This window comes from Corvus hawaiiensis, chromosome 26 (assembly GCF_020740725.1).
Source record: "Corvus hawaiiensis isolate bCorHaw1 chromosome 26, bCorHaw1.pri.cur, whole genome shotgun sequence".
Taxonomy (NCBI): Eukaryota; Metazoa; Chordata; class Aves; order Passeriformes; family Corvidae; genus Corvus; species Corvus hawaiiensis.
Window position 1 is genome coordinate 5,464,661 of NC_063238.1, and position 23,281 is coordinate 5,487,941.

General features: G+C 41.2%; 1 protein-coding gene across 3 annotated transcripts; it reads left to right on the plus strand.

Annotated features, from left to right (window-relative positions):
• Window positions 1–300: 300 nt before the first annotated feature.
• TGS1 (trimethylguanosine synthase 1) lies at window positions 301–22,204 on the plus strand. Of its 3 annotated transcripts, XM_048286850.1 has the most exons (13): window positions 301–458; window positions 1,158–1,222; window positions 2,608–2,780; window positions 4,673–5,525; window positions 6,275–6,392; window positions 7,351–7,437; window positions 8,237–8,408; window positions 9,854–10,208; window positions 11,069–11,242; window positions 12,202–12,345; window positions 13,328–13,544; window positions 14,599–14,677; window positions 21,906–22,204. In XM_048286850.1, exons 1-13 carry the CDS (start codon window positions 361–363, stop codon window positions 22,020–22,022), a joined length of 2,652 nt encoding a protein of 883 aa, XP_048142807.1. In that variant the 5' UTR covers window positions 301–360; the 3' UTR covers window positions 22,023–22,204. The 3 variants fall into 3 exon arrangements, with proteins under 3 accessions (XP_048142807.1, XP_048142808.1, XP_048142809.1); XM_048286851.1 differs by lacking the exons at window positions 13,328–13,544; window positions 14,599–14,677; XM_048286852.1 differs by lacking the exons at window positions 13,328–13,544; window positions 14,599–14,677; window positions 21,906–22,204 and adding an exon at window positions 12,447–12,786.
• Window positions 22,205–23,281: the final 1,077 nt, after the last annotated feature.

Consider the following 23,281-nt stretch of genomic DNA (forward strand, 5'->3'; position numbering starts at 1 on the left):
ACAAGGTGATTTTAAGGTCCCCTCCAACCCAAACCGTTCTGTGATTCTACGATTCTGTTCCAGTCACTACTCCAAAAATGCCTTGCTCAGGGTTTCCACTTCTGTTTCCCACTCCCTGTTTTACGAGATTTTGGCTGCTGCACCTTTTGTTGCGGATTTTACTTGCGATGCCCTTTCCCCCCTCCTTTTTACCTACTCTGAACCCCTCAACACGCAAATACTCTTCGTGGGGCACCACTGAAAGCGCAGGCAGCCGAATCCCCTCGGGGCCCTCCCGGCCGCAGCGGGGCGGGCGCGGGCGGCAGTTCCGGCGGAAGGCGGCCAGGGGCTCGGGCCCGGCGTGGGGAGCTTCCCGCAGGGATGGTGCAGGACCTGGGCCCGAGGCTGGTGGCCGAGCTGCTGCTGCGGGCGGGGCCGGCCGGCGGCATCCTCTGCCTCTGCTCCCGCGCCTTCGTCGAGTGAGTAGCGCCGGGCGCGCCCCGCGTGTCCCTGTGCCCGCGGCCGGGGCAGCGTCCCGCTGGGACGTGCGGGAAGGGCCGCGCTGCTGCGGCCGAGGGGCTGCAAGGGGAGAGCGGTTTTGCAGGAGTGTGCACAAAAGGACCCCGATAGGCCGTGTTTGTCACTGGTGGGGGGGAGCAGAAAAGGGTGAGAGGAGCCCCCAGACGCCGATCCCGCTGGCCGGAGCCAGCGCCCTGCCGGAGCCGGAGCTCAGCGCGCCCTCCCGCCCCCTTCCCGCTCCCATCCGCGGGGGAACAGCCGGTTTCACAACGAGAGGAGGACCAGAAAATTTAGCTCGGGGGTGTTCCGCGTAGCTGCAGCATTTTCTGAACGTCGCTCCTATGGCCTTTCCCGTCAGGCTTTAATTAAAGTGTTGCCTTCTCCAGATGTTGTTTCTTTTTATTTGCTTCGCCTGTCTGGAGTCACAGGGCAGCCCGTGTGGGAAGGGACCTGGAAAGGTCACTTGGTCCAGCCTTTCATGGGAACGGAGCCTAAAAGAGTTTAAGTACCCCATCCAGTCTCATCTTGAAACGTCCAGTGGTGGGGATCTTATTGCATCCCTGGGGAGGTTTTTTCCACTGAATGATTGGTTTTACTGTAAAAAAAAAAAATGTTTCTATGGTGACTTTCTGCATCGGTGTCTGTCTTTATTTTTACAGAGATCGAAAATTATATAAACTGGGATTAAAAGGATTTTATGTCAAAGATGGCAATGACAGTACAGGTAAGGTAATACAGTGTACTATGCAATGTGATGTGCTGTCATTCTTAAAGTGAGTTATGTGTGGTTATTTAAGTTGTTCCTGTTTCTGTGTTGTTTTTCAGTACTTTTGTTATGGGGATGGATGTGAATAATAACACTTGCATAGCTTTCAGGTTATCATAATCTTGATGCAAAAGTTTGTGTCAAACTAGGTACAGTGCTCATTCCTGTCCAGGTAGACTTTACCACCTCACATAACATTCACCTAGTGCATGGAGCAGATTATATCACAGATCCCTGACCTGGTCTTAAATCATGATTTCAACTTAGCCCAAAATTAATTGCATAATGGAGGGTCTGTGGATCCTAGATGTTTGTCTCCTTCTGTGTCTACCCCAGCCTAGGACATTAGCTGTTGCTACGTAATCTGCTGAGCCAGAAGTAGAGAAGAAGCAATAGCACTGATGGGGACAATTATGTTTCTCATATATACAGTGAATCATATGACAAGGACCAGAGTCTCTCACATGGCATGCTTGTAATCTAGGAATTATCATGGTATATACTCTTAACAAATTCAACACCACTCCCTTACTTCATCCTCCAGAATTCCTCAAGTTTGCCTACCTGAACATAATCCTTTTGGTATTTCTTTTTATCATTGCTGTGTTGGTAGATCCAACAGCATAATAGCTTGATTTGGAAGGAATTCTGAACAGAAACAGAAGCTGATAATAGCACAGATTAGATGGAGGCAAAGTGAGAGGAGTGAAAGAAGGAGATTGTAAACCATGTTTTTGTGCATATATGAGTGATTTGTGGTGAGAATAATTAGTTAAAAATGGAAAGTGTGTTATGTGATAATTTGGCAGTGAATATATCCTGAACAACCAAGCCAAAAACCTTGAATGTTTCAGTATTATCAACTGAATCAAGAGCTTCTGATTTCATAATTTCCATCCATATACAGCTCCTACTTTCTCAATAATATTTGTAATTTTATACACAGATGTTGTTGCTTAGCAATTTGATAGAAGTGCAAGCTTGCTGGGGGGGGCAGAGTCAGGCAGAGAGAAGGTTATGAGGCTGTGCAAGTACTGCTCAGCAGCAGCCAAAACATCAGAGTGCTATCCACACTGTTTCAGCCACAGATCCCAAACGCAACGCCATAGAGGCTGCTATGGAGAATGTTAACTCCTTTCCAGACAGACCCAGTCCAGTGTTTTGGCTGTCAGAGTTACATTTTGATTCCTACTGATAGTTATGCAGAAACTGAGGTGTTCATGAGGAAGATTTTTAAATGAGAAAGGAAGCATAAGAAGCAGTTCTGCTATTTTTTGTATGCCATGCTGTGGCATTGAGGTGTCAGAACCAGATTATATTCATGTAATATAACTTATTAACAGGGGAAGAACAAGCATCTGAGGAGGAGAACCGTTATCCCAATGGGAGATTAAAGGTGGATACTAATCATGCCCTGGGCGTGGAAGAAGTTGAACTAGACTCAGAAGCTGAGCTTATGAAGAGCATGGGATTGCCTCTTCAGTTTGGTGGGCAGTCAGCCCACAGGGACTTCGTGGTAAATTTTTACTTGCTTTATTTGTTCTGTTTGTGTAGTGTTTCCAGTCCTAGGGATGTGCTTCCTCTCAGTTATTCTGAGATGGCAGTTCATGGAAATATATCTGAGCTGCCTTGAAGCTGCCTGCATTGCATCCTGGTAACAGCACACAGCACCTTGGTCTGTCCAGGTGAACTAAACAGGGTCAAGGCTGTGCTTTATGCTTCCACAGCTATACTGCTCTCGTGACTAGAGAGACCTGATTTAAAAGAGCCGTGGTAAAGCTGATGCTGCACATCAGGACAACTAGTACACTCCAGTCTGAGCGTGCATTTTCACACTGTGTGTTTTAAGCATTTAGCTTTGTAAAAACTAATGTAAAAAGCTAGTTTTTCAAATCCCCCTTGCAGCTGATAAAGCCAGGCTGTTCCAAAAGGCAGGAGTGAAGCTTTGGTGCTCTGCTTTCCATAGTAGGGAGGATCTGGGCTTTAGAAGAGGCCTGCAGTTTTCACAAATAAAAAGACAGTGCAATATTCACAGCATCCACTTCATGGTGTACAGACCTCCCCGACAGTGAGACAGTACTTTTGTGCAGAGCACTGCATGGTTCTGACCTGATTAATTTGTAAATAAATAGGAGAAACTTGTATGTGATTTTAATTGATAACTTGTAAATAGACCATACAGATATCCAACTTCAAGCCCAAAGTCTGTGTGCAATTTTTGTTGCTATCTAGTACTATGCAAATAAGTTGAATGGGAAAATAATACATTTTCTTATTAGATTACTGCTAAGCATTGTGCTTTGGACTGTGTGTACTAACATGACATTATGAAGGATATGGATGAAAGATCAATGCCAGTTCTTCTGTTCTAACTTCTTCATAGTCCACCTTATGCTTTTGTCAGTGTAACAAAAGTAACGATTGCAGCTGATGGGCCATTTGGAGTAATATCTGTACATTTACAGTATCTTGCCCATGTGAATTTTGCCATCACAGGAAGCCCCTCTGAAGCAAGCAGGTTGTAACTGGTGAAACCAACAAGTTACCTTAGTCTTCCTTTCAGGAACAGGTTTCTGTCTTCTGTTCCACCAGACAACTGTAGTAGCCAAGTTTGTTGTAATGAGTGAAACGATTGTATTACACAAATGAAAGGGCTGCCTTTCATTTGTGCAATACAATCATTGCAGGATTTGGGCAGAAGGTTGTTGTTTCCTTGTATTTGTTAGCCACCTTGGAGATTAGTATGGGATGGAAAGGATATTGCTCCACTCTTTTGGGTCAGTGTCTTCAAGACATACAGAGATACAGCTGCAGGATTTGCAGGGGCTTTGAGTATAAATGATGCTTTTTTTTTGTGTACAGCACCCAAAGATAGCAAGGATTTAACATTCTATGAGGTTGAGCATTATGTTCACTATCCCAATAAGACACTGAACCGTGTTTGCTGGTCAGGCAGATACCGGGTGAAAGTAAGGGTCAGCCTCCACAGCCTCATAAAACAGATCCTTGATGTTACCAAGATACTGCTTTGCTGTTGAGCTCAACCCTGTGACCCTTCAATTCCTGACCCTTTAGGATTTTATAGTGTTTCTTGTCTTTCCTTTTGAAGCTTTGAGCTACTAATGACTTCCCTCTCAGCAGCCCCACTTCTGTCTACCATTCTGCTTTTTTGTATGTGTTTCTATAGACTTTCTTACTGCTCTTTCTCACAACTTCCTCAGAAGTGTCAGTCGAGGTTATGTAGCAGGGCCCTATCAGACCCAGAAACTACAGCTTTTTTGGGGAGAAAGCTAACAGCAGGATTGCAGTGAGAGGGAGGGTTCCAATGGAAACAGAAATGTGATCGAGAGAGGACAAGACTGTATATACATTGTGGACTTCTAACTGTGTTTTTCCATTATCTTTTAGGCAACAGAAAATTACAGAAAGAAAAATAACATGAAGATTATGAAAAAGAAAAAGAAGAAGAAAAAAGAGTTGCAGCAAAAACATGAGGATAAAATGGGGCAGGAATGCCAGGACAAAACTTGTGGTGGTTGTATCCAGTCCGTTTCTGGTGAGCTGGCCCTAGCTACAGAGCAGTGTGAGATGAGCAGCAAACCTCAAGCTTTAGTTGAAGGGAATTGTGAAAGTTCAGAAAGCCTTGCAAGTGAGACTTTACCCAGTGAACTTAAGGAAAAATGGGAGAAGTATTGGAGCGAGTACGGAGAGGGCCTTCTATGGCAAAGTTGGTTGAAAAAGCACCAAGAGGTCTCATTGTCTGAGGGCATCACAGCCTCTGAGCCTTGGAATAGTCCAGATACTAAGGAAGAATGGGACCAGCATTATAGTGAACTGTACTGGTATTATTGGGAACAGTTTCAGTACTGGACAAGTCAAGGATGGACTACTGAGAGCTCACATGGTGACAAGGTGGAAGTTAATGGGGTTACACAGGAGACTGGTCCTTTGAGAGAAATGGACTTGGTTAGCCCAGGACCTGAGCACAGTGAAGTGCTGAGCTTGAAGCTGTCTCCCTCCAACACCAGAAGTGAGGAAAGACTCCCTTCAAGTGCTGAGCCCCACAGTGAAATAATCTCTGGGATTTGTAATTTAAATCTGAATTTGGAGGAAGTGGAACAGAGCAGTGCTGCTCTAACTGTAGCCCACAGTGGTCCTGAGGAACAGAGTTCGTCTGACAGTGGAAGCCAGAAGGAGCCCTGTGATGGAGGAAGCAGGAAAAGGAGAGCATCTTGTGAAAATAAAAGTGTTAACCAGTCAGGTAATTCAAAATCAGATAAAGTTGGTTATCAGAATTCTCAAGCGCATGTCTGTGTTATTTTAAAAAGTTGATTAGGTATTTTGTGGAATGATTGCATACTTGATTGCTTTTTCTTCCCTCTGCTTCTTTGGATGATTTCTCATCTCTAACCTGTATAATGAACGTGTTCTTCAGCCAGAAGTGATATTAACAGAACATGTACTTCATAAATCTTCAAATGTACTAAAGAAATTGGTGAGAGATCACTGTTAGTACATATTTAATTATTTATCTTAGTCTTGATATTGCAGCTGAGACTCTTGAGTCTGCTGCTAGTGACTTTCTAAGAGAGGAAGAAGCAGATGTGGTCCCATCTTGATTCTGCAGTAGAGCTGGAATGGGAGAGGTGAAAAGAAAATCTCCTTTCCAAAAAGAAGTGAGAGGAGTGTTTAAATCTTCGCTTATTAAATCTGTGGGAATATCTTTGCATAGCTAATGAGATGGAAACAAAATTTTATGCACAAGGAGGAAACTCTTGTAGGCATTTTATTTTTCTTGGAGAGATGAGATAATTTGAAGTTGGTCCTGCATAAGATTGTTAACACTACAGCGTAATACTGGAAGCTTTATTAGTATGTTGTCTCTCAAACAAAGACAGGTAAAGATGTGTGTTTGGCACAGTAACTAGCTGTAGCTGCAGGGGTACTGTAGGGACAGGAAGATAAAGAATTGATTTATGCAGAAGGAAAATATGATGTATCTTTTTTTAGGTGTGCAGGAGCCATGCAGCTCTAATTCAAATGAAAAAGAGCAGTTGCTGCTTCATGACCAAGATGAAGATGAGGATGAAGAGCCTCCTGAATACAGACATGTCAAAGTCAAGAGAAGGCAAGTCATGAAATTTACATGAGCTTTTTTCTCATGAAGTCCAGGTCCAGGAGCCTTCTGATTTATACTAACTATACCTTTGATTGAGGATGTGAGTTAAAATGTCAGTACAAAACCACATAGTCTTCCATCACTGCTTATTGCTTTGCCTCATAACAAGCAGTGGATATTTCCTCTCTTCCATTGCTTTATGAAAACAATGTATGGCCTTGATGACTGTACAAGGTGATGATACTATTCTTGTGCCACTGAAGTATACAAGATTGTTAAATTGCATAGGGCAGCTTGCTTATTTAGGTCTAATTAGTATAGACAATCCCAGAATGACAGTAAATAATTTGCATTGTTCAACTGAATTGAACGCTGCCAGTAAAATTCTCAGAGCTATGGCAGTCATAAAATAGCCAATATCTGCCTTGTCACTGTCTTTTTCTTTCTTCTCTAAAAATATATAGTCTCAAAGATAGTGAGATGTTTCTTCCTCTCCAATAAATTTGCAAACTCAAATGTGAAGGAGTGGGTGGAATTGTTACCTCCTAATCATACAGCTTTGGTTTTATTCTAGTATTTTGCTGTTGTCACAGCATCAGTAATAGATAATAATATAGATAACATGAGAGATGATGAAGGTAATTTGGAAATGGGGTGAGCAAACACTGTCTTCATCATGTAGGGCTTGATGTTAAATATTTTAAGAGGTCATTCAGAATAACTGGAATATTATAACCACAGTAGAAGGGCATTGCTCAGTAGAATTGTGTAAAAAACCAAACCAACCCAAAAATTCATGCACATGAATAGAGTGGTGCTATCTGCTTGGTTTGGTTTCAGCAGTTTGTGGAGGAACTTACTTGAAGCCCACATTCAGATGTTTTCAATATGCAAGATTTTTAGTGGTATAGCTGTAAAATGATTGGTTTTTTCACAGTAAGTGACTTTGTCATCTGTTTTTTCCTAGCCATGAGCTGGATGTGGATGAGAACCCCATGGAAGATCCTGAGGAAACCTGCTCTGTGTTGGGTTTCAAGTGTGGCACAGGACAAAAGTAATTACTTACGAGGAACTGTGGGGTTTTTCATAGCAAGTCAGCTCTCTTGTTATTATGGAAATAGACCATTCATCTCCATTTCCTTTTTGTTAAACTTTTGAAGCTGATTCCCAGAGTTAGTCTCTGCTCTCACTAAAACTGTCATCCTTGAACTAGAGAGAGATGCAGAGTTACAGAGAATAATTAAAGAAAATTGCTTTGATGCAGAAGTGTAACACATAAGGTACTTGCAGTTGTATAAATGTGAAGTTGCTGGTCAGCTACTTAAATTAGAGCTTAAAGGCTCTGACAATCAGTGGTCCTCTCAGTTTGTAGTTCTGTGAGCTGAGATCATGAGTTTTAAGTAAAATGTTGCCATACTAGTAAAGTGTTGCCAGGGTGTTGTTCAGTGAATTTTTTTTTAGTTGGCTAGGTTTTTTGTTGCATTTGCTAGAACGTAAAAGTAGCTGTTTTGGGGGTTCTCAACAGCCACCAAAATGATCTTCTATTCTGCTAATCAAGATATTTTTTTCATTTCCTATTCTTCAGGCTGGCCTGGGAAATTGTTTTCATCTAAAGTTATACAACTATAAGAAAAAAAAAAATCTAAAACTAATTATGTTAAACATTTTCAAATAAAATTTTCGTGAAGGTACATTGTTTTGCAGCTACATCCAGTGACATATTTTAAGTGGAGCAATAAAAAAACACTTAAGCCTAAATCATTTTTTGTAGACATCAACATTTATGTTAAAGCTTCTAGACTGGAAATTAACTGACTAAGTCCTTATCTATCTTTCTATCTATTTATTTTCAGATATGGTGGAATTCCAGATTTCACCCACCAAAGTGTGCAGTACTTGGAGAAAAAAGCAAAACTCAAGTCCAAATTCTTGGATATGCGTAAACCAAGGAAGAGCAAAAACACACACGTCTTCTTTACAGAGGAATCTGAAATGATATGCAAAAAAAGCAAAACTTTGAAGAAGGTAAGTTTAGTCATTAACACTGTTATAATTCATAGATTTATCTGCTCCCTTAGCTGATGTTGTATTATGAAGTTGAAAAAAAAATTAATTGCCCAAAGTAGATGGCATTTTCAAATGTCAGTCCACTGCTCCTCTTTTTTTTTTCCTCCTTGTTTTCTCCCCCTCCTCCCTGCCTCCCACTTATGTGAAGAGTACTTAAGTTAGGATGGCTGTGGAAAGGCACTGGTGGGCCCTGTCAAGAGAAATGTGAGCTTAAATGGCCAAGTTATGCGAAAGTCATTCCTAACATCTGGCTGCACATAGTTCTAGAGATGTGTGTAGGTTTCTACTGTAACTAAAAGTGTGTCTGATTTTAAATTGCACTTGAGGCCAGTTGTTAATACTGGCATTTCAGCAGTAACAGAAAATCATTGTGTAGATTAGTGTATTTCATGTAACTCCATGTTTTTGGTAATTTTTAAAGGGGTTTGCGTATACCTCTACCTGCATTTATTTTCACCTGTAACTTTATCCTTTTTTTTTAAATTCAGAAATTAGTAAGAAGTAGAAACATTTGTTGGAGACTTCACTTGAGTCTTTTTGAAAATCTGAGGGGACAGATTTAATGTTACTTCACCTTCTTCTGGGATGCTTGGCATTCCCCAAAACCCAGGTGTAAAGCACTGTTTTCTGATAGTGACCATACACGTTACATTGGACTCTGGTCCCACTGCTATAATTTTTGATAAATTTTTGTCTTCTACCTGGGGCCAGTATAGTTCAAGGGCAACTTTAACTTTGTGAAGAAAAAAGAAGTTATACATTTCCTCAGACTTTCAGGTAAGGAACTGGTCCAGGTCTAGAGCCATTCAGAGCAACCATAATGTAAAAGGGAGCATCTACATGTGCCTTTGAGGAGTTTGGAGTGGCATCTGTGTGTTGGTTAGGAGCTTATGTCGAGCTCTCTGCTGTGCAGCAGAACCCTTTACCACGTGCACCATCTGGTACATCTTGAAGGGAAGGCAACTAATGTGTGAAGGTAATTTCACCTGTTTATGCTAAAAAACTCTGAGAGGCAGAGTACATACCTGAATGCAGATAAAGATAGTTGTGAAGTAGTAGACTTGGTCACCTGGGCTGTGGCAAGTGTGACTATTTAGGTATTATACAAGAATTATTTATTCTATTTATCCGTTGATTTTTTGGTTGGTTGGTTGGGTTTTTGTTTCTCTTTTGGAGGTAGCTGGCATCCAGTTCCCAAAGACAACTTGTTTCCAAACATTTTAAAAAGGGAGCTTTAAAAAGGGACTTCTTGAATGTTTTGAGTCTGGATATTTTACTGTTTTCAAAATACACATGGTAGAGAGAGCCTGCAGTGGCAGGTGCTTTTGAACTGTAAGGCTTTTAAAACTGTGCTCTGAGTAACAGATCACCATCTGATCATCTGTGGTATTTGACAATTGCAGGTGGAAATGTTCCTGAAGCAGGTTAGTAAACCTGAGGAGGAAGACACGTCCCAGCCAGCCACCCCTCAGGGTAAAGCAGAGGCATTGTCTGCGAGCAGCAGCGACTCAGAGGGTCAGGAAGGCGTTGCTGCCACACAGAGTGTGACGCTGGACACTGAAATCCAAGAGCCACCCTCTTCCAGTGTGGCCTGCACAGAACCTGGAGGGAGTAACCTTGAGGGGGAGGTGCAGGACACTGCAGCGAGTGGCCCTGATGAGCAGGGGGCAGGGAGGCCAGAGCACAGCGGTGGGCGGCAGCTTGTCCCTCTGGATATTCCTGATTATCTCCAGCCAGACACGGAGGATGTCAGCCAAGGTAAATCAGTTTCCTACAAACTGATAAAAGGAATTGGCAGTGGACTTAATACTGCCTTCCCAAGTTACTGTGTCATGCACTACTCATTTATTTTGTTAATTCAAACAGACTCATTAGGTCTAAGGAGTAACGAAAGCGATTGAGAGCTGTGCTAGTGGAATTAGCTTATTCCTGGAATGCCAGAATCCCAGGTCTTGTCTTTAATGTTGACAGTATTTCTTTATAGATGAACAGCCATTGTTTATCCTCGACATGGTCTGAGGTTTTCCCTTCACACCTTTTTTTCCTCTGCAAGAATGATGGTGATTAACCTTAGGTAGCTGCACAGACCAGCAGGTTTTGGGTTCAAATGCACATTGCTGAGCTCTGGGGAGCATGTGTTGTTAAAGTTATTTTCTAGCTTAAAAACAATCAGTATTATGAACTTCTGTATTTAACATTAAACAAAGGAAAGCAGGATTATACAGGTTTTTATATATAATTTAGTCCTTCCTACAGTAGTTCAGTTACGTTAGATTCCTACTGTAAAACTCTTGTCTAGATTGGTTTTTATTCATAACTGATATAAGAGCATTAGATTGGTGTCTGATCCACTTGTTTGCTCCTTATGTAGAGTTCATTGTCTTCAGTTGAAGATTAAGGCTCTTAAATAATGGGTGAACTGTTATGATTTTTAGGACCGTGACTAATCCATTGAAATACAGGATGCTCTTTTTTAATTTAAAGCCACTAATCTTCATCATCTGGCAAACAGCAATGAAGAACATTTATAGCAGTGTTTTTAAATCTTAACACTCACCTACCAATTACATTCGTAGCCTACAAGAACAGTGACTGTTAACTTTTGCAGTGTCTTCCAGCTGTAGATGAAAAAATTACTGTGAAGAACAAGGAGAAGAAAAGAAGAAGAAGGAATAAAAATGCACTGAGAACTATACCTCCTGAGATTGCTGCTGATCCAGAGCTGGCCAAGTACTGGGCACAGCGCTACCGGCTCTTCTCTCGGTTTGATGAAGGAATTAAACTAGACAGAGGTGTGTTCAGTACCAAGTGTGCTGCCTTGGTAGTACAGGATGTATCCAAACCTGTGGCCCTTCTTGCAATTTATTACAAATTTTCTTAAAGGAGGAACACTACTGAATGTGTGTTTGCACCCATGGATCAATTCCATCCACCCCTCAGCAGGCAGGTGAATGGAAGTCTTGGACTTCACAACGGCTTTTAGTGTGGGACACTCCTGTCCGCATTAGACATCAGCATCCTTACGTTTGCTGATGATCTTGCCTGGACCCAAATCATACTTTGTCAGGACGTTTTCAGAAACTCAGTGATATTTTTCTATTTCTATATTTTATAAAATAATTTTGTGAAACTTCCAAGTATGCTGATGGATCTAGTTTCATTCTGTTTTTATCTGACTTGCAGCAGTCACTTGCAAAGCGACTTTTTTCCATATTTACTTGGAAACCACTTCAAATCATAAATTTATAGGTAAAAGAGGAATTAGGATTACTAGGTATTTTTTGTTTTTTGGGTTTTTAAGCCTTCCATTTCTCATGCTTTGCTTCATAAACTTGCAGATTAATTGGCAGACCAGACATTGCGGTGAAGAAAATAAAATGTTGGATAAGAGAGAATACATTTCTGGTTTTATTTGCTACACAGCATAATCATGATGTAAAAATTTTTCCATAGCTGTGCCTGTGGACTTCCCCTTGATAAACTAGAATCCTCAGCAGTCAGTTCAACAAAGCATATACTGAGATCGAGGCATATCAGTTTGCTTCAGTGAGAATTTGTTTACTTAGCAAATCTCTGGACTGAGCAGAGTTTATCATCTTCAAAGCCAGTGTTTCCTGGTCGAATGCACTAAGCCAAAATTCTTGGGATTAATGCTAAACCTTCAGTTTTATGTGGGGCTTGGTTGTTTGTTTTTAAATGAGATGACCTTGAAATAAGAGGTGAAAATACATTTCTTCCTCTTCCTTTGCAGAGGGTTGGTTTTCTGTTACTCCTGAGAAAATAGCTGAGCACATTGCTGTCCGCGTTAGTCAGTCATTCAACTGCGACATCATAGTGGATGCGTTCTGTGGGGTTGGAGGGAACGCTATTCAGTTTGCACTGACCTCAAAAAGAGGTAAGTAGGTGTTGTATACAGTGCATTCGTTTGTTTCTTCTGTCTTTTTCCTAAAAACATTTGGGTATGTGCTCTGTTTGTTGCTTTGTTTTCTTTTTCAGTGCTTCTGTAGCAACAGCAGCTGTTTTGCTTCATCAGACTCACAATATGACCTCTCTGTTTTGAAAAAGGATCAATAGAACTGCTTTTTCTATTTTAAGTCACAGTTGGATTTGTGTTGTAGTCAAGACTATTTTGTGTGGCATAATGTCTAGTCTGTCAGATGCTCTGGAGATCACTGGTAAAAGTGGGCTTCTGTCAAAGCTGCTGCTTTCCAGTTGTTACTTGAAGTCTGTGTACTCAAAACCAGGTTACATGTGAATAGTACTTAAAACACTTGAATGGAATTGCCTGCAGATTCAGCAGAACAAAGTACAGAAAAGTAATGAGGACTTCATGTTAGTCTAATGCCAGCTAATGAAAGTGTAGATAAATGTTGAGAGTACTTTCTGTAAAAACATTTCCTGCTAGATACTCACACCAGTTGATCTAACTCTTCTGAGTAATGTTTGAGCAAGAAAAACAGTAGTTTTTCTACTGCATTAAATTTGGTAAGCTATGATCCAATCTATAAATCTCACTTGGCTTTTTGTATTTCCTGGCTAAATTTTAATTTCTCTTATTATGTACTATTCTTGTATCATCTGTCTCTCTTGGGCTGTGTTGGAGTTTTTTAAACTCAATTTTCAGAACTATGTGGCCAGCCACAGATAAATGTTTCTCTTTAATGAAGGCAAGGAATGAGTTTCATTAAAGTTGTCAGGCTCCTGCCAAACCTGCCGCAAGAAGGACTTCTCTCTTAGGCAGACAGTGCCGTGTCCACTCCTTGAGCCGAGCTGCAGGCTTGTCACAGCAGTCGGTGTCTGACTGCGGTGAGCTGCCGGCGGTCAGGTGGCGTTCCCGGTTCCCGTTAATCCCCGTGTTCGCCATCTCTCGTGGGCAGTGATCGCCGTCGACATTGACCCCGAGAAGCTGCGGCTGGCGCGGCACAACGCGGAGGTGTACGGCGTGGCCGAGCACATCGACTTCCTCTGCGGGGACTTCATGGCGCTGGCGGCCGGCCTGCGCGCGGACGCGGTGTTCCTCAGCCCGCCCTGGGGCGGGCCCGACTACGCCACTGCCGAAATCTTCGACATCCACACCATGATTTGCCCAGACGGATATCCTTTCCAAGTCATGCCTTGTGGAGGGGTTATCTCTTTCCTCTCCTCCCTCTCTTCCCGTGGGGTTTGCGTGCCCAGTTGGCTGACTGTGGATGATATGGGTGGCAGCTGGAGTTCCAGGTGCAACCCATTTGTTTAGTCCTCTTCCCACCTAAATTTAAATATTTTTTTTTTTTATTACCAGAAACCCCAGTGATAAGTCATTCCTGAAAGCAAAAAGTCCATTAGAGAATTGAGTAGCTTCTCAAGTTAAAGCATTGATTTAGCAGTTTTAATTCCTTTATATTATTTTATTAAAATACCCCAAAGTAATCAAATAGGCATGTGGTGTATATATAGAGAGAGACAATAACTGGTTGTGTGAGCTATGACCTTGTCATTAATTCCACTTTTTAACTGATTTATAAAGGGAATATCTTATTTAAAATATCTTACTAAAGCTGTCTCAGCCATAGCACCTGCCAATGACTTGAGAAATCACAGAAGAGTGCAAGGAAAATAGTAACTATTTTAATTAATATGTAGAATTCCATACTAGTTTATTAACAGTGATATTGAGCACTCATTCATCTGTGAAGGTATTAACATAATAGTTTCATCATATGTGAAGTGTGGGGTTTCTTTTGTCCAAGAATAATCTAATTTGTTCCCCTTTTTTCCTAAAATGTAGCCATATCTGTAAGAGTAAGAAAATCTTTGTATGCATGTGTGAGAGATTCCACAAAATGGATTAAAAAAAAAAATGTAAACCAAATGTATTAGCCACAAACTACATTCAAATTTCTCAAACACTTCTCTGTAGTTCGGTTAAATTTTCATAAAAAGTGAGTGTTGGGGGCTTTTTTCTACTTTCTAGGGCACTAATGGTGAGATAGAGTTTCTGCATTTAGACAATAATAATGTCTGCATTTCAGAAGAGAATCCTACACACTCAGAAGACTAACTATAATTTAACTGCATAATAGCTGAAATTGAGACATACTTTCAAAATGAATGAATATTAAGAAACTTTTCCTTCCCCATTCTTGTTTTTTCCTTTACTGGCTTGTACCTTTGAAATTTTCAGGCTCTCCAAGAAGATCACCAACAATATTGTGTATTTTCTGCCTCGGAATGCTGATATTAACCAGGTGTGTTACTGGATGAGGTCTTGGTAGTGAACAAAATCCTCAGCTGACTTAAAACATAAATATTATGAGCACATACATAAGACTTTTAAGTCTGTTGAGCTGAATGTGGGGTATTTGGGGTTTTTGAATTTGACCCTTCTGTTAAGTGATTTCTGTGTTTGCAGTACTTTCGGTATATTTAGAAATGGGAGTAGATTATTTCCATGGTTTTGACACTGTTTCTTCTTCAAGCAACAAATTGGAGTTTCTTGCAGAAGTTTCAAAGCCAATTGCCAGACAGATACATCATTATAAAAATATCAAAACCCAACATATTTCAACCAGCTCTCACTGTCTGATAAGTTGGTGAGTCCCAGACCTTCATGGCTTTCAGTATATGAAGGAGTTGCAGGAAATTGTAGCCTGCAGGTGCTGCTCTCACTGATGAGTAGATCAGGCATAAATGTCACACCACCAGGGGTGGTACTGATGGTGTCCACACAGGTGTGTGGTTCCATATGGGTTGCTTCCATTGTAGTGATTCAAGATAAACACAGAATTTGTGGCACTGGTGTGGGGTTTTCTGTATTAGGGATTTTTGGTAGAAGGTTTTTTTTTTAAGCAGTTATATGACTAACAATTCCCCTGAGTGTCTGGTTTAGTTTCCTCTGTGTATTTTCTATGTTAATCATGTCTTGTAGCTTTTTTGCAAAAAAGGGAGCAGTTCTTCTCACCTGCAAGATGCCACAGGGCTTCCCAGGACTTTTTCCTGCTTTTCCAAAAGCTCTGTCTGACTTAGAGCAGGCAGGGTGTCAAGCCATATGGTGGCTTGAGGAATTGTTGGTGGCAAACAGCTGGCTTGAGAAATAGGCTGAAATTCACATGGCCTGAGTATTAGCACATTCTAAGTCCATGCTGTGCACAGGATTGTTGGTTTGGCAGGTGATGATTCAATCCCTTTTTGCATTTCAGGCTGGTGAAATGTCAAAGTGGCTTATGAATCTTTGAACAGGGACTTTAATTTTAGGTAGAGTTTCTCTAATTTCAACTTCTTACCACTGCCTTTTATCAAATGTTTAATTTCCGTGATGAAGAGTGACCTTAGCAGTTTCCTGCTCTACTCATGAGCACCTTTTACTGGATTTATAAACGGCCAAACACATCTGCATTTCGCTTGTGTTTCCACAAAAGCATCCAAGAGTACTCCCCACAGGCCTGCAGCTGTTCCTGCAGAAGAGCTCAGCTTATCTATGTGATTGGGCCAGGTGTCCTGCCACCTCTACATCTTGGTGCAGTTGGCTCTGAATGATGTTGATGTAACATCCATGGGTTTGGCTTTACAGAGATGGCTGCAGAGTAACAACTGTTGCTCAAAACCATGGCTTTGTTGTTAAAAGTAGGTGGCTGAAGTCCTGGGTTCAGGTCTGTTCAGTGTTCTAGGCTATGGGCTCAGGAGGAGAAATCAGCTCTGTATGCTTTTCTTTAGAAAATCTGTCAGTATAAGAAAAAAAACCCTAAAGATTGATGATCTGAGAGGGGGAAAGTGGATGTGAATCTAGCGCACTGTTTAGGGAAATGTCTTCATCCTGTGTTGACAAAGGTGTGGAAAACATGACTATTCCAAACCTGACCTTGGTGGTTACTCTGGTCCACAGGAGACTGGTTATGGGTTTGGCTACCAAAATCTCTGGCTGTATCTAAGAATGAAGTTTCTGGATTTAGTGCCACTACACTTCCAGGGCTGTGAATCTCCAGCAAAACAAACAAAAAGTACCCCAGAAGTCCAGCAGTTAGAAACAACCTTGCAATAAAAATACATTTAACTGTTAGTTAAGGTGGTTCAAAGTTAGTGGAAAATACCTACTTTTAATGGAAGATAGCTATTAGGTCACTGTTAGATAGCTAACATAGAATAGGGATATAGGGATTCTGCTGCTGGAGTGAAAGCAGGTGGTAGCTTACCTTGACCTAGCTGTGTCAGAGGACTCTGTTCATTGTCTTTTCGGGGGACAAGATATCCTGGCTGGTTCCACATGATTTTATCCCAAAACCAGGGCTTATTACTTCTGCAGGCACGGCCACTTCTGTGTAGAGTTGGTCTTGTAGAGAGAAATGGGATTCTTGGAATTCCCTTAAAAGAACGGCGTTTAGGTCGAGGAGAAGTGAACTTTTGTACTTCTGCCTCAAGAGGGAGCAGCGAACCAGTGCAATATGGTTGGTTCATTTACAAGAAATGTAAAAGCATTTCCCTGAATTGCATCGAATCTCCTTGTTTACAAACATGTATTTGTTAGAAAATTTGTAATGTGTGCAGGTCTGTTTTTAAGTTGAATTCTTTCACAATATTCTTTCTAATTAGCAAAAATTAATAATAATATAGATGTGTGTGCACGTACATTTAAAAAAATGTATGTTTATTACTGCCTGTTATGCATTTCATAAAGGTAATTTATGAAGTGTTTAGCAAGCTGTGCTCTGCCTCATTGGGGGGAGGGGTGTGGGAAGTGTGTACTCAACCTCTGGGACAAGGAGTCATCCCAGGTAGTCCAATCTCTTTCACAGACTCTTTTCTGTACCACATAATACTTCTGTACCTTCGTATTTGCAGCAAAGAAGGAGGAACCTGCGATTTGTTGCTGTAGAACCTTCTTGCTAATAGTGGAATCTATTCTTTTCATCTCTTTGTAGAAGTTGTACTCATTTACTGGTGGTCTCTCACTGGTGGTCAGAATGTTGTCAAGATGCATGATGGCTCCCCACAACAAACTGGTCAGCCTAAAATGTTGGTGACCTAGTCTATTGTGAGACAGATAACCACATCAGCATCTTTACCTAGCCTAGCCAGGTTTGGGAGACGGAGTAATGAGGAATTGGGAGTTTATTACTTACCTTGCCCTGTGCATGGTTAGCAGCTCAGGTACTGGATTGTGCCTTAGTGATTATTTAAATCTTCACCATTCTTTGAAGACAGGCATACTGGTGTTTGTGGTAGCTATGCCTCATTTTGTGAAATTGTACTGTTGTTGGAGCTTTTGCTGTCCTGAATGTTGATGTCTCAGACCTGGCTTATATTTCAAATGCTGCCAGAATACAGGAATGGCTTTTTGTTTCTTGTGAGCCTAGAATTAAGCGAAGTGTTCTGGACCTTGATAGTCCTACAAAAAATACACATTATGCTGGTACTTTTCTTTTTTCTTGTCTTTGTTCCCACCTCATCTCCATCAATCATTTTGAGGAAATCTGGAGTTAGACATTGAGTCCTTGTTCTGTCTGCAATTCTGTTGCCTGGATGGAAAAACACTTGCTGTGTTTCTGTTTATGAAAGTCCAGTTGTTAAAAATGACTGCTCAATGAGGGGAGTGTAAAGATGGGTAAAAACACCTTCATTTATTTGAATTCTCTTTTAGCTATGATTTTAAACTGGAGACCTAGCCAAATGGGGCCTGCCAAGCAGAGTCGTCTTTATTTAGGAGTAAATAGAACAATGAGCAAAGCAGGGACTGAGCAGCCAGGAAATGAACAGAGGTTAATTTGATAGTATTTTTAAGAGGCTTGAGTATTAGGGGAGTTGGCAGGTGAAGGACTGTGGGTTGATGTGTTTTGCAGGCTGATAATTTCTAAGTGAATGTAATTCCATACACTTCAGCTGTGGCTATTGTGTTAATAACAACAGTTTTTAGGCAGCCCACTTTAAGCTCACTCTGTCCTTGATAAAAGAGAGAGAGCCAGAAGTTACCCACAGCATACACCAAGCCAGAGCGATACTTCTGAACTTCAGTCTTCCTAAAGCCCATACTGCTTGAATACAGAATTGTAGTTTGCCCACTCAAAGTTAAAAAAAAAAAAAAAAAAGTCTGGCCTGTCAAAGGGTGGCAGCACCACTGTGACGGTGGCACAATTCAACTGCATACCTGTCCATTTTTAAATATGCTGCCTGAGAGCATTTTATTTTATTATGTTCAGTGTAAAGAATATCACTGCCTTCTTTTTCAAGTAGGTTGGGTTTTGTTCCCCTTAGCTTTTAGGCTGGGTGAAGGGGGAGGGAATTCTTAATTTTATTAATATTCTATAAAATCAATTCATTCACAGTGTCCTTGTGTGACTGCCTATCAAGTTAAAAAGCTTGCGTTTCTCATACCTCAGAAAACTTTATAGGAGGGGAGAAAAAATGATAAAATTTTTGTCCACAGTTATGTTAGTTGGTGGCTGGAACAGATAGGAAGTTACTTTACTTAAGAAATTTCAGTATGATTAAAAAAATCAAAAAGCCTCTGGAAGACCAGCAGGAAAACCTTCAGGTTCAAAAATACACCTGAAGAATATAAAGGAAGTTTGCAACTCAAGCAACTTGTGCTGCTGAAGTAATCTTCTGTTTGTTTCTCTTTTCATATATTCATCTTTTATGATATCTCCTTTCCAAACCTGTTGGCTACTTTTTTGATGTGTTCTGGCTGTGTCTGTAGCTGTGGGCTCTTTTTAGCAGTAGTCACTGAACTGAAGGATGAAGCATCCAGGTGAGAAGGATACAGGGAGGTGTTAACACAAGCTGCAGCCTTTACCTCTGCCTAGGGACAGCAGCACAGCAAAGGAGGCAATACCTGTCCACCCAAGTAGTGTGGGTTTGGGCTAAAGAATAAACCAGGATAAGGAGAGTTGCCAGCAGGGAATCACTGTATGTACACGGGAAAATGCAAAATAAAGGAAGTTTGGACTAGTCAAGTTTTTAAAAGAAATTAAGAAGCCTTTCTGTATTCACCGTTGTAGTGCACTGCAAAAACAGATGTTTGTCAGTGTCTCTGAAAATAGCTGAGCACCTTTGTTTTTCTCAAAGCCTCGTTCCTCAATCTGCTGTTATTTTAGAGGGTGTCCCTCTGCCAGGCTGGCACCCTTCTGAAGCTTGGTGTGTGGCAGCCTTCCCTCACTACACCATCAGGGCTGACTGAGCCCTGCCGAGGAAAACTTGGCAACTCCTACATAATTAAATTTGCAACCTCCAGCAATTTACAATTAAGCATTGTCACAGAGAATTTGCATTTCTCTCCTCTGAATAGTGGATGGGTTAAAGAGCATATAGTACCAGATCTGTCACAGCAGAGCTTATTCCCATGTGTTTATTTCAATTTTTGTCACCTTTGGGTTTATCAAATACTTTTAGTCGTTTTTTGAAATTAGTCATAGTTATCCTGTGTTTAACACTTGGAGACCAGACACAGCATATGTACATTCTCAGCTGTCCTTTGGTAGACACCACCCATCAGTGTAGGGGTATCTTGTTTTACTTGGTCTTCTAAGAGAAATATTTAGTAAACACTAGTGTTTAATATCAATGCATTAGTCATACTTAGATATGCTAGTGACACAAACTGTGCCCAGAATAACATAACCCCAAGACAGTAATTTTAATATTCTTATATTAAATTGACTAATCCAATTAATATTTTAGAATGTTTAAGTGACATCAGCTATAAAGTGCAAAGCCTCTTCATGCTTTTTTGGAAGGGACATCCCAGCTTCTGTTTGTAAAAAATTAAAAGTTAACATCTTCCTAGAAAAACTAAGGATCACCCCACAATGCTTTTCGGATTTCAAGTAAGAACAGAAGTTGTAAAATTAACATTCCTGATCACTTGCCAATTTCAGATTCTTGTGCTATTTATAAGTCAGCCAGCCTCTGGTTTTTTACTTAAGTGGCAGGTTCCTCTCTGACAAGAATGTGGAGCGTTTTTTCCTATCACCAGAAGTTGAAGGATGAAAAAACTGCTCATGCTTTTGTTTTTGTCTGCAGAAACAAAAAAAAAAAAAAAAAGAAAAGGGAGAAAATAAAACCAAAGCAAAAAAGTAAATGTTTGATTTAGATAAGTGTGACAGTTTTCTGGGCAAGTCAGTAAAGGTTCAAAGTGTAATTTAAATTAATCTGTTATTTTGTCTTGATAGTAGGCTGGTTTTTTGCTCACATTAAAATAGAGGAAGTTCAGCATGTTTATTTTTAAACCTTGACTCTGCACGACAGAGTCGAGTCTCAAGGGGCTTTAGAAGTGTTAATAACAGAGTCTGAACTTAAAGTTTCAGCTGCTAATATCATCTGTTTAAAGATCAGTTAAAATCTACTGCAGGCTTGTAGACCTTGATAGCTTTACGGGTGCTTAGGAAGTTTCCCTGCATGGGGAGATATAGAAATAACTTTCCTGCAGCAGCCTGGGGGAATGGCAGCACAGAGCAGAACTGGCTGTGGAGCATGGACCCCCCCCACAGGACAGGTCCTCAGGGTCCACAGTGGAAGGGGAAAAAAGCAGACAATGTTCAGTTTTGGTGTTCATCTGTTCGTCCTTCTGACTTTGCGGTCTCTCTTGATGAGGAATTGATGGCCTGTGAGCTGTTACCCTCAGAGGGCATGCTGAGTAGGAACAGAAGAGGGGAGAGTATTACATGCTCCAGTCCAAAATGCAAAGTCTGCTGTGAAATGTTGTCTGTCTGTAATCATTGAGCATTAAAGGTGTGCACCGGGCTCAGTCAACAGAGCATGAATGGTGAAATTCTCACTCACCCCAGTGATTGTAAACACAAAGCTGGGACCAGCGCTGCCTGACAGGCTCCCCCAGCCTGGAGAGGCACCAGTGCCCCAGCCTTGCCCTCAGCACTGCCTGCGACTCCAGTGCATACAGCAACTTTTTCTTTGGCTGCAATAGCAACTACAACAAACTGTGACCATTTTTTTGAGTTTCTCTGCCTGCTTGGGGGTTGGTTTTGTTTGCGTTGTTCCCCTCCATGCTGCCACTCTTCAGTGCAACCTTTATGCTTCTAATTACTAAAATTGATTTTACTCTTCCCCCAAAATTTGGGATGTGACATCTTTCAAGCACAGTTTACAGCTTGCTTTTTGCCACATGTGGGTGCCTCAAATGCCAAGTACCCTGGAAACCGGAGTTTAGCATCTCTTGTCTCAGCACAGCATGTCAAGTTCTGAGTATTTCTCTTTGCTTCTGAAATCCTCTTATTTTCGTGATTTGGGTGAGGAGAGTTTTTCAGTCACAAACCACAGACCGCTCTGTGATTAAAAGGAGACATAAAAAGAGGATCCAGAGTCATTAGCTGCCAAGGAACATTTTCCACCAGTATTAACAGAGCAGAGATAGATTTTTTTTTTTTTTTTTTTTTTTTTTGGATGATTGTTTGTGCGAATTAAAAGGTTTGGGGTTTTGCCTCTTTTCCAGTGCATTGATTGGTTTACTTTTTGTTCTTTGTTTTTCAGGTGGCTTCCTTAGCAGGACCAGGAGGGAAAGTTGAAATAGAACAAAATTTTCTCAATAACAAACTGAAGACAATAACAGCTTATTTTGGTGATCTAATAAGGCATGACATCTCCTGAACTCCGTGTGGATTCTTCCAACCCCAACCTCCCTGACTGCTGCTTTGCTTAAGCTTTTGTACAGCTGGCTGGTCAAAAATCACTTAAAGCCATTTTCTGCTTTAATTTTTGTTCACAGAAATTTGTTCTGTTTATTGCTACTGTCAATAAATGTTTTATAATAATTTTGACAAAACTTTAAATGTGGAAAAGCTGTGAATTTGTGAAGAAAGATCTTTATAAAATGCAGTCTTGCAAGGTTCAAGCCCAACCCGTGGGAGCGGGGTTCAGGATTTCTTTGTAACTTTCACATGTGCTACTTCTGTGCTTGCTCTGGTTTTGAGCATCCAGAGGGTGAAGAAGAATAGCCTGAAAGCCACTGGGGTCAGGAGCTGCTGTCTATGCTTGAGAAGCAAAAGCATCTGAACACAGGTGGAACTAGAGGGTCAGGTGCACCACAAGGGGTTAACCCCAGTTCACCTTTCTCGCTCCATGCTGAGAAACCTTTTCAGGTTTTCTTTGCAGGATGAAGGTTCAGACGTTAATCCCAGTGAGTGCTCTGGCTTGCTGCAGCTCAGAGAGAGCTGGGTGTGTTTGTATCTGGAGGTGGGACTCTACCCTCTGGGTGTTGTCATTTTGTTTTATTTTTTATCTTCTTGCCATTGCTCTTTGTTGCAAAGATATTTTGAAGAAACCTTCTGCCTGGAGGTTTGTATCTGTCCCCCCTCTTTTCTAGGCCTTTTGGATCCTCACACAGGCTTCACACAGGCTTCAGGAAGTGCAGAAGGAACCCAGCTTTTCCTGATGAGGGCTCTCTGCTCCCACTTGTAGTTTGGAGGGGAAGAGTGGCCTTTGTGCAGTTCTTCAAGCAGAAGTGGAGACAGGTGAGAAGTGTCTAGGCCATGGCTATGGTGCTCTCACTGAAATACTTTTACATTAAGTCCCCAAGCTCATTGTTGAGCTTGTTTCTGAGGTAAGAGTGTAGGAGTAAAAATTTCTAAGATAAATTAATGCTGCTTCTCCTCTGCTTTGAGTGCAGCTGAAGGCAGCAGAAACTAAGCACTAAACCACACTTTAGTGCTGTCCAAGAAAACTAGAATAACTGTAGAATAACCAAATAAGAGGATCTATTTTCCCCATTAAGGAATGAAATCCAACTCTTCAAAACAGTTAAAGAGACCAAAGTGTTTGTGTGTGTATGGATGGTTATGACTCAGTGCAAGTTTGCAATGCAGTCACTACAGACCCAGCAAATGCTAAACTGTTACTGTTATATCCAT

Coding starts and splice junctions, on each gene's coding strand:
- TGS1 (XM_048286850.1), top strand. CDS start 361: ATGGTGCAGGACCTGGGCCCGAGGCTGGTGGCCGAGCTGCTGCTGCGG. Junction 5,526..6,274: donor TAAAAGTGTTAACCAGTCAG/GTAATTCAAAAT, acceptor ATCTTTTTTTAG/GTGTGCAGGAGCCATGCAGC. Junction 8,409..9,853: donor AAAGCAAAACTTTGAAGAAG/GTAAGTTTAGTC, acceptor TGACAATTGCAG/GTGGAAATGTTCCTGAAGCA.